The 10527-nt window shown below is 57.9% G+C and overlaps 1 protein-coding gene across 1 annotated transcript; it reads right to left on the reverse strand.

Moving 5' to 3' along the window:
- Positions 1-3319: 3319 nt before the first annotated feature.
- LOC141993354 (mitochondrial ubiquitin ligase activator of nfkb 1-A-like) lies at positions 3320-7851 on the reverse strand. The gene is made up of 5 exons (XM_074962891.1): positions 7721-7851; positions 7461-7600; positions 6346-6433; positions 5768-5888; positions 3320-5407 (listed from the first exon to the last, which is right to left on the reverse strand). The coding sequence occupies exons 2-5, from the start codon at positions 7575-7577 to the stop codon at positions 4681-4683; spliced, it is 1053 nt and encodes a 350-aa protein (XP_074818992.1). The 5' UTR covers positions 7578-7600; positions 7721-7851; the 3' UTR covers positions 3320-4680.
- Between the last annotated feature and the right edge of the window lie 2676 nt (positions 7852-10527).

Raw genomic sequence — 10527 nt, forward strand, 5'->3', positions numbered from 1 at the left:
ACTTCTCATAACACAAGAACTAGGTGACACCAAATGAAATTAATAGGCAGCAGGTTTAAAACAGATAAACAGAAGTATTTCTTCACAGAATGCACAGTCAACCTGTGGAACTCCTTGCCAGAGGATGTTGTGAAGGCCAATACCACAACTGGGTTCAAAAAAGAACTAGATAAATTAATGGAGGATAGGTCCACCATTGGCTATTAGCCAGGATGGGCAGGGATGGTGTCCCTAGCCTCTTTGCCAGAAGCTCGGAATTGGCGACAGGGGATGGATCACTTGATTACCTGTTCTGTTCATTCCCTCCGGGGCACCTGGCATTGGCCACTGTCGGAAGACAGGATACTGGGCTAGATGGACCTTTGGTCTGACCCAGTAGGGCCATTCTTGTGTTCATTGCCTTCCCAGTCCCAGTGGCATCATGTTTTCAAGTTTGTTTGTTTTGTCTGCACCCGGGGGGCTGAGCAACTTAAAAGCTGAGATTCTCCCATGCTCATGTGACTCTGGGAGCTGGGGCTTTAAGGAACAAATCACCAATTGTGAGAGTGGGCAACACTATAAAGCTGTTGCCTTTCAGGAACCGACCCCAGGAGCAGCCACACCCATCTCAGGGCCAACCCCAGGCTGTAGCCCGTAATGGCACCTTGGCGCCTCGTCATGTGCTCTGCAGCTAGGTACTTTGACTGGGCCTGCTGTCATTGAGCTCGGGGCCCTGGCTGGCCCATCTCCCTCCCTCCCAGGTGTCTCCATGTTATGAAAATAAACGACGAACTCCAGAGATGCCAAACATGCTGGGATGGGTTTCCAAGGCAACCGGAGTGTGTGAGCAGGAACAGCGGTGGAGAAGGATGGTGTGGGGTTGCCATAGCGACAGGAAGAGCCAGCTTGGCTTTTTCAAACCTTGCTCCAGTTCTTTCACCTCCTTTGGTGGCGGCAGGGCTGGGCCCCGCTGCTGGCCCACGTGGCTTTTGTCCCATCGCTGCTTGCCAGCAGCAGGGGGAGTTAGCTGCGCAGGGAGTTTGGGGTAAGCGGCCAGCAGGCTGGCCATGCTCAATGGCAGAGGGGTCATGCCCCCCAGTCAGGACAGGGGAGGGAGCTGCCACTTCCCTGCCTGCCTCAGCAATGGGACACACCCTCCGCCCCCCCATGTGCCCACTACCACAGAGAAACCACCCCTGCTCTCCTTTGCTATAGCAACTCTCAGCGGGCAGGGCCTTAGGCTGGGGGATCATTGGGGTTCCCCTGCTCTAGGGGCCCACAACAGGACGGGACCCAGCTGCTCACAACGAAGGATCAGTCGAGTGGCCGGCGCCTTTAGAGAGGGGCTCACGGCCGCAGCCCTGCTCTAGGTGAACAGTTCTTGCTCTGCGTGGCTCGCCCTACGCTTGGGGGGGCCCCATCCTCAGATTCCCTGTCTTTTTTTTTTTTTTTTCTTTTTTTCCTCTGCCTCTGCAGTGGCTGAAGACCACGTCCCTACGAATCCAACCCTAGGCCCACTGCACCGCGCCTCCCGCCATCCCTCTGCAAACGCTGTCCCCGCACACCCCCTGCTGGAGGCAGCCAGGGGTGCTTCGGCAATCAAGACTGCCACGAGCGCATTGCAGTGCCAAAGCGCAGAGCAAAAACCTTCATTTGTTCCTGCAGGCCCTCAGCACGATCCCACGCACGGGGCGGGAGAAGGCGTGGAAGTGTCCAGGCTGGGTTTAGCAGCTGAGATCTATGTTCGCGGCACCAGCTGCTACCCATCACTGAGTCCCAGCACACACCAGCGTTTGGGCCAGGTCCATTTTCCAATCGCTCCTCCACCGACAGGACAGGGTGGGAGTCCACTCTATGCCAGCCCCCTGCCCCCACACGGAGCCTGGAACGGGGGGTTTGTGGCCGCAGGAGCCACCCTCTCCCTCTGTACTGCTCCAGGGAGGCAGCTACATTCCAGCCTCAGGTGCCCAGAGGATGTTTGCAGTTGCAGGCCGGGTGGGGTTTTGAGACTCACCGCTGGGAGGAGGTGACTGAGTAGGCGGCTAGTAACAAGCAGGGCCCAGCAGCATTGTCACAGACCCTGGCCTCTTGCATGTGACTCATCCCTCCACCTGCGCAGCCACAGAGTGGGGAGCCCTTGGGACCCCCCAGCCCCTGGGGGACAGATAACCCAGGGGAAGGGGAGCTTATGTAGAGGGAAGGGGCCTAGGGAAATAATCACTATGCAAAGGGGGGGTTGGGGAAGGAGTGCGATGGAACAGCAACAAGCTTCCCCAGCAGCACCATCCCCAGTGACTACCTGCTCTCTGCTAAGGGCACGTCAACACCAGTAATCCCAGGCTCTGACTTGTGTTTTAGCCCAACACTCCTCTTCTCCCTCCCCTGCTCAAAAAAACCCAGCCCTGACCCAGGGTTGGTGGGGCTTTGAGACCAGGCATTTACACAGCTGGGGAGCAGGGGGGTTAGAGCCCAGGGCCCTGGTTGAATTTGGGCTGGAATCTGCTTGCTTTGCAGTGAGAATGAAGGCAAAAGTACTCGTATTGATGTCCTCCAGTGCCTTCCCACAAACACCCCCTAAGGACAGCCAAGGTCTCCTGCTGTTGGCTGGAACAGAGTCCTGGAGCAGCTCAACACAAAGACCCGTGGCTCTGCCCCCAGCCACACACAGGTGAGTGCAGAAACACTGAGGCCACAGTACCATGGGGAAGGGCTTTGGGGTGGGGATGCTCACAACTGGGCTAGGCTAACCCAGGCACTAAGCACTCAGGGTAACTGTGCAGTAAAGACATGCCCTAAGTTTCCACACCTTTGAGAGGAGCTGTTTTTCCAGCATGCCTTTCTGGGACTGGCCCTTTAAATATGGGCGAGCCAAACTACTGCACTCCTAAAGTAGCCATTTTGTAACAGATTGCATCTCCCCCCCCCCCCCCCCCGTCTCTACCTGCTGGTAAGTACTTATGGGGATCTTCCCTCCCACTGGGGTTTCATCTGCATTCCTATGTTGCCTGGGGCTGTTGAATTGTTTTGTACCTGTGGGGCTGGAGCTTGAAAACCAGCTAGTAAGTGGGGCAGGGTGAGTACAAGGATCTGTAATGAGTCACTCACCTCCTGAGAGAGCAATCCTGTGGAAGTCCTGCTCTATGGTAGAGCATTTCTCCCCCTTAGGCCTGTCTAGGTGATCCATGCAGCAGACCCCTCCGGACCCCTCTTCAAAGTTAGCCCATTCTTTTACTAATGTGCGGCTTAAAGAAAGACACAAACCCAACCTCTGATCCTTCTCTTTATAAATAATGACCAACATTGATTCAGTGAGTCGTGTCCCTGTCCCGTCCCCCCCGCCCCCCCTTGCAACTATGGCATGTCCTGGGAGCTGGGCAGGAAGGCAGCACTCCAGCCAGGTAGCCCAGGGCTTGCAGGAGCTCTGCAGATTACAGGCAGACTTCCACCAGCACTTTAATGGGGGGCCCAAACATAACCCACCCCAATCCTTGGGTAGGCCTCCACTGTGGCTCCTTTCATCCTCCAGCTTAAGCAGGGAAGCAGAGGGCTGTCCTCCTCCTGCGATCAGGAGCCACGGCTGCTGCAATCCACCCTCCCATGCTTCAACTGTGGCACTGCCTCAAACTCCCACACGTGGGAGTAAAGGGGGTGTAAGAGTTGGACGGTGAGGAGGGCACAGGGCCCTGGCTGCTGGCCTTCACTCACAAGGGAAGCCTCTGTAGTTCAATACCCTCATTAGGAGACCACAAGGGAAAGACCCACATCCTCCCCCCCATGCACACCAGAGACTGCCGCTGCCTGTGTAACATGCTGCATGGGCCTACCCAGAGGAAATCGGGCGGAGGATGGACCAACCCTGACTGTTCAGTTGTACAATGCATGTTGCCCCCTCAGCCGGACCCTCTCTGCCCTCAAACCCACAGCCCCAAACTACCTTGAGCCTCCTGTCTCTCCCGCCCAGCTTCTGCTGGCCTCTCCCCAGCGCGGTAGCTGGACAGCAGTGACAAAGACGTGCTAGAAAAATAAACTCTAGTGTAAAACGTGGCCCCTTCGCAGGAGCAAAACCGCTGTGTTCCAGCTGCATCCCGGGCCGCTGATGGAGCATTGCACCGCAGGCCTGCTGGGCTCCAGTTGGCCTCTTCCTGGGGTCAGCACTGAGAAGGCCGGGCCCAGGGCGGGACTCGGAGGAAATCAGCGAGAGCACAAATGCCTCTCCAACTCAGCCATGCAGCTCCACGCAACAGGGTCCCCCTTCAAACTCCCACATGGCTGGGGCAGGGTGGCTCTATTTCTCCTCCCCCTCACTGACACACACCTCTTGGCATATCAGCTCAATAGCTGCCCTGTGCCCATCAGACTCTCCTAGCAGGGCTGGGAACAGACACGCTATGAGGCTTGGGTGAGCGGGTGGAAACTCAGCAAGAGCTTCGTGCTGAGTGATGCTAATTCAGGCCACATGCTCCAATCACTGAAGAGAGGGATCATGAGCACACCCCCAAACCCAGCTTAGGAGGCGAAGCTTGCAGAACCCCCGCCCCCCCCCCAACCCTACGGTTGTGAGCTCACATCCCAAGTCACCACACACTTGTGGCTTGCACACTGCCCCCCAAGCTGCTGGGGTTTTATGGGCACAGTGGTGCTGCCTAGTGTCAGGAACTCCACTGCTCTCGCCCTGGTACCGTTTGAAGCCCCTTCTCCCCCTCAGGCCTGATAGAGGGGCACTACCCTGTCTATGGGGCTCCTGCAGATGGGGCAGGTGTGGCTAGGCAGGGCTTTGTAGCAGCGGAAGCAGCAACAGACATGGCCGCAGCACAGCAGGACGCACTCGCGGGGCCGTGTCAGGCAGATGATACAGGTGTCTTCCGACGCACCCTCCCCAGACTCAGTCGCCGTGTCCCCGTTACCCCACAGGGCCTCGAACTGCCGCCGCTGCTCCTCCTGCTCCTGCTTGTGCCGGCGCTGCTGATAGGCCCGGCAGAGGGCGTACAGGATCACCGCAATGCCTGTCAAGCCGCACAGCACTGCTGCCCCCTTCCAGAAGCTGCTCACTGACTCCATCTCTGCCAGCAGCGTCTGCCAGTCCCCCAGGTGCAGGAAGTAGTCGGACCCATCAGATGGGGGCTGCAGGTGGAGGGTCCCATCTGGGTGCAGGGCCAGCTCCCCGATGCCAGTCAGGCTTGCCCCCACTTGCAGCATCTCCTCTGTCTCCAGGAGGCCCTTGGGCTTCTCCCCGCTCAGGTAGTGACTGATCAGGTCTTTGAAGCCGTGGGTTGGGTGCTGGAAGTGCTCATACACAGTCTCCAGGGGCAGCCGGACAGCCCGTAGGGGGCTCTCTACGCTCACCCGTGTCACTGCCTCAGCACTGGGGGATGCCAGGGCAAAGGGCACTGTGTACACCTGCTCCGAAACCACCCGCTCGCTTTCATTCCTGCAACCAATCAAGAGCACAGCAGCTGAACCGGTGACTCTCCAACGGCCCTAGATCCCTGTCTGCCCTCACCCCACAGGCTAACCTTGCTCTCCTACCTTACCCCACTAGTGAGTGGCCCTGGGGCACAGTCTGTGGGCCTCTGATGTAGCTGAGTCCCCAGCCCAGGTAGAATGAATCCAAACCAACCCAGGCCTGCAGAGAACACTGCAAGAAGGGAACCTCCCATAGGGCAGCTCTGCCAGGCACCACAGATCTGCTGGCCCCCTGTGCTCCCCCACACTGCCTGCAGCTGGTGCCCCTCTCTTCCCAGCTGTTAGCCCATCCCTCCCTCCTGGGTCTGCCACAATGGCCACTCACCAACTCCGGGCCAGGCTGTTCCAGATCAGTCGATGCTCCTTCAGAACTAGTTTCTGGATCACTCCCTGCAGCTCCTCATGGTGCTGGCTGGACAGAACTGCTTTTGCTGGCAGGACAAGCCCTGTGGAAAAGAGATGGATAATGTGTGTGTGTGGGGGCGGGGGGTGATCCCTATGAGGCTCACGCTGGTTCACGGAGCATCTCCAGCTCCCAGAGCTGTCAAATTCCTGTGGGTCCCTGGTGCTATAATCCAGCACAGCCCTGTAAGAGACTAGGTTTGACTAGTGGGTTGGGAGAGCTATAGCTGCTTAACTAGGAGTCCCCCTCCCCCTCCAAAAATTCAGCTGATTCAGTAAGGGGCAGGTCTCCCCTCTGGGGCCCAGGCAGGACATCCCAGGAGGGGTTTCTGAATGGCCACCCACATGTTGCTCTACAGACGGGCCCTATCGGTGACTGTAATTCCCCAGTTACTAGAATGGGGATTCCAAACCCACCAGGAGATGGCATGCTGCTGCTGTGAAAGTCGCTGAGAAATGGGCCCCGGTGCACCAAGCTGGATAAGCGTGCAGGGATCTTACCTTCTAAGGCAACATAATGCAGGCACTGGCCACTGGTGGCAGATAACAGGTCAGGCAGACCATCATCTACCTGAAGCTTTGGCGCGTCCTGCAGAAGAAGAAACCAGACATGAGTGAGCCTTGGCCACTTTCAATCTCAGTGAGCTGCTACTCAGCTCCTGTTGGGGGGAAACACCCACTCCGCCCATGCCTGGTTGTGCCCCACCTCCAGAGACCAGTGGGTACCTCCCTCGTCCCTGGAATGTCTTTGGCCCCCAGGCTTTGCACTGTGACATCAGTTCACTTGAACCACGTTACTCTGCAGGCTGTGGAAAGGTGGCACTAGAGCAGGCCCTGGGGTCAAGAGAATTAGGGCATGTTGCAAGGGAAAAGGGCCCCTTACTGGAGTCTCATCTTTCTGCGAAGCTGACTGCCACCATCCGATTCTAGCGCTTGCGTGGCTCTGCTGCATTTAGCCACTGGCAGCGTCTCTGCCCGTACGATTCACGCAGGAGTGGGCACATCAGACCCACCCTGTGCAGCGGGCCCTGTGCCAGGCATAGCTGGTGAAGCATAGGGTGGCACAGACTCCTTTCCCAGATGTGCAGGTGGGTAGTGAGGAATCCTGCGAGCAGAACTGCAGAGGGGTCTAGACTGAGAGGTCGGGGCAGATGTGACCTGCCAAATCCCACCATACGGTCTGTCCATCCTTCTCTTTTAACAGGGAGACCCGGCCCACGGGGACTGTCACACCCAGCAGGCCGCATGCACTTTGGAGACTACGGGTCCCAGCACGCAGTGGCCAGCCAGGCCAGCTCAACTCAAAACCAAGTTCTATAAAGATACAAGTGCGCCAGGCCAGGCCAGGGCCCCCGAGGGGTGCAGGAGACGGCGACGCAGCGCACCTGGCCGGATTCCTGGCACGGGGGTGCAAACAGGGCGGCCAGAGCCGGGGCTGCGCTGGACGGTGACCCCGGGGGCGGCGCGCTGCAGGCTGGGATCTGTGGGCCCCGTGGCTGAGCCCTGCGGGGCGGGCAGCAGGGTCCCCCCTTGCCCTGTCCGGGCACCTGGACAGCTGCTAAAGTGGGCAGCGATTGGGGGGCGCGCCGGGGGCAGGGCCGGGGAGCCCCAGGTACCTGGATCCGAGCCAGCGCTTTGGCCTTCTTCCGGTGCAGGTAATAGAAGAGGCCGGAGACGGCCAGGCTGGAGGCCAGGCAGAGCAGCTCCCCGGAGGTGACGGGCAGGGCGTCCATGGTGCCGGGCAGGGGCGCCGCGACTGCAAGGAGAGCACACGGGGGGGGCTGCCCGTTAGCCCGGGGCGGGGGGCCCGGCTCCCACGTGGGGCGGGGGGCCCGGCGGGCGGGGGCGGACCGGGGCCCCTTGCTGGGAGACTCACCCGGGCCTGGGAGAAACCGCCCCGCTCCCAACGCCCAAGAGGGCTCCAAGGGCCAAGAGTCCAGGACCGGCCGGGGAGCCAGAGCCCCGCCGCGCTGCCCCCTGGGAGATGGAGTCCGGCCGCGCTCGGCTCCTGGGGGCCGCCGCGGCGCCGAGAGCCTGTGGTACTACAGTTCCCAGCGTGCACCGCGCCGCGCCCTAGGGGTGCTCGGAACTACGACTCCCGTCGAGCCTTGCGCTGGGCAGACCTCAAAGGGGCGTTGGGGGAGGGCGTGCGGCGCCGCTCCAGGGACTACGACTCCCGTGTGGCACTGCGGCGAACGCGCTGGCTACGGCCCTCTGGCATCGGGAGGGGAGGCGCACGTGGGGCTGCTGCAGCCCCGTTCTCTTTGCAGCGGCATGGGCGGGGCCCTAGGGGCCGGGGCCGGGGCCGGGCCCCAGGGGGCCGGGGGAGGTTCAGACTTGCCCGCTTCTCACCGCCAAAGAACCGACGTGTGTTTGTAATTATCCCTAGGGCGACCAGATGTCCCGTTTGCATAGGGACAGCCCCGATTTTGGGGTCTCTTCTTATGTAGGCTCCTATTACCCCCCCGCACCCCTCCCCCCGTCCCGATTTTTCACATTTGCTGTCTGGTCACCCTAAGTGTCCCTTTTAGAGTAACAGCCGTGTTAGTCTGTATTCGCAAAAAGAACAGGAGTACTTGTGGCACCTTAGAGACTAACCAATTTATTTGAGCATGAGCTTTCGTGAGCTACAGCTCACTTCATCGGATCCGTAGGTGTAGCTCACGAAAGCTTATGCTCAAATAAATTGGTTAGCCTCTAAGGTGCCACAAGTCCTCCTTTTCTTTAAGTGTCCCTGACATCCAGACTTCCCCCCTGCTGCACGCTGATCTCCCCTTGCACTCATGCTGGTGTGTTATTGTAGGGTTGCTCACGAGCTCTGAGCGCCCCAGACTGGTTTGTTGAGGTCAGTGTGCTGAGAAGTACGGGTGTTGCGATTGTATGAGTGTTCTCGCAGGGCGTGCTCAGAGCTGTGCAGTGTATACAGGCTGGCGACTGTTGGGTTGTACCTGCCTGCCCGTGGTGGTGTGTTGTTGTAGGGTTGCTCAGGAAACCTGGGCATATTGGCTTGTCAGAAGGGCAGCTCATATGCACTGGTCTTGAGTAGCTTATGCAGACAACAGGATGTTTTTATTCCAATGCCTACTAGAGAACCGGTTCAATGCGGAAGGAGCGGGAGGTCTGAGAGGAGGAATGCCACTTATTAGAGTAGTGCCCGGCTGGCATCGAATGCCAGGGCAGTCAGGGCTCTTCCTGAGTGGGCCACGAGCATACCTTCTATCATTGTTATATTGTGGTAGCACCAAAAGGTACCAGTATCCAGGTCTTAGTGCTGCATGAACACACAGCCAAAGCATTTACAGTCTAAAATGAGCAACATGGGAAGGGGGAGAGAGACGGTCAGAGATCCTGTATTTAAACAGACATAGCTGCATTAGCTCAAAATAGGTACATTTGGTTCCTAATTACACAAATTAGGCCAGTGTTTTCAGAAGTGGCCTCCGTGTTTGGGTGCCCAGCTTCACGCACCCGAGGCCCAGATTCCACAATGGAGTCAGTGGGAAAGTGGATGCTCACCATCTTTGAAATTCAGGCCCAGGGGATGTCACGCTGCAGCATAGCTCGGCCAAGTCATTCAAAAATCAAGAATCGGGCTCCCCAAATCATGAGATTTTAATAAACAAATAAATGGGGGAGGGGTTTGGTTTTAGCCTTTTGGGGTCACATTTTCCAGCTTTTCTCCGCAACCAGGAAGGGCTAGAAATTCTCTTTGAAATTCAAATTGAGATCCCAACATAATCCTGTGACTCCAGGAGCTGGGGCTTTAAGGAAATCCCATCTCTTGCAATTTTACAAAATTTGCAACATTTGGTGAACTCGGCTTGGCAGCCAAAATCAGCCACCACTTCTGAAAATGTTGCTTTAAATATTGTTTTCCCAGCTGCTCAGCACTGGCTGATTTCTTGTCCATGTCCTGGTGGAACAAGGACATGTCTGTCTCTTCCCCCTAGCAGCTGGGCTGATATTTCTCTTAGGAACAGCACATTGTAAAGATCAGAGATGAAGGTGTCTGTTGAAAGGGGGCTGGGGCAGGCTCTAGGCCTCAATAGGCAGCGTATCACACCTTCGTGTGAAAGTGTGTCTGATCTTGTCCAAAAGGCCAAGGAGAAACTGAGTTGGTGGCCGACGTGGCAAATCTGGGGATTGTACGTGAAGGAACCGAGCTGCTCTCTGGAGACTGGCATTTCTCAGTAGGCTTTGGTGTGGGTGAAACCTGCCCATGACCCCCTGCTCTTGAGTGAGTGACCCCTGGCTGGGAGCAGCAGGGGAGTAACAGAAGCACAGGGCTTGTCTCCACTGCAGAGTGAACTCAGGCTCTTCCTGAGGTGTTGCCCCAACCTTGCTCCTGTCCACACGCACAACCCTCTCACCTGAGCATAGGAGTGCTATGCACCTGGTCTAGCTGGCCTATTCTGGGGTATTGGCTGAAGCCCAGCGTGGGTGCAGGCTAACCCGCTGGAGTGCTGATAGTCCTCCAGTGCCTTCCCACAGTTCTCCTGGTCTGCCCAGGACAGACAAGTTCTCCCCCAATTCCCTGGGAAGGAATCACGGAGGGGCTCAGCTCACTGCAGGGCTTAGCGCCATGGGATGTGCTCCCAGCAGTCCTAGCGACACATGGAGGAGTGCAGCAGTACGGGTAGCTTGGGTAGGGCTTTGCGGTGGGGAAGCTCACACCTGAATAGG

The sequence above is a fragment of the Natator depressus genome, chromosome 9 (assembly GCF_965152275.1).
Source record: "Natator depressus isolate rNatDep1 chromosome 9, rNatDep2.hap1, whole genome shotgun sequence".
NCBI classification, from domain to species: Eukaryota; Metazoa; Chordata; order Testudines; family Cheloniidae; genus Natator; species Natator depressus.

What these genes read in the sequence shown, in the direction of transcription:
- LOC141993354 (XM_074962891.1), bottom strand. Translation starts at nt 7,577, where the DNA reads ATGGACGCCCTGCCCGTCACCTCCGGGGAGCTGCTCTGCCTGGCCTCC. An exon ending in AAGCGCTGGCTCGGATCCAG is followed by an intron (nt 6,434 to 7,460) that starts GTACCTGGGGCT and finishes CTTCTTCTGCAG; the next exon opens with GACGCGCCAAAGCTTCAGGT. An exon ending in AACAGCCTGGCCCGGAGTTG is followed by an intron (nt 5,408 to 5,767) that starts GTGAGTGGCCAT and finishes GATTGGTTGCAG; the next exon opens with GAATGAAAGCGAGCGGGTGG.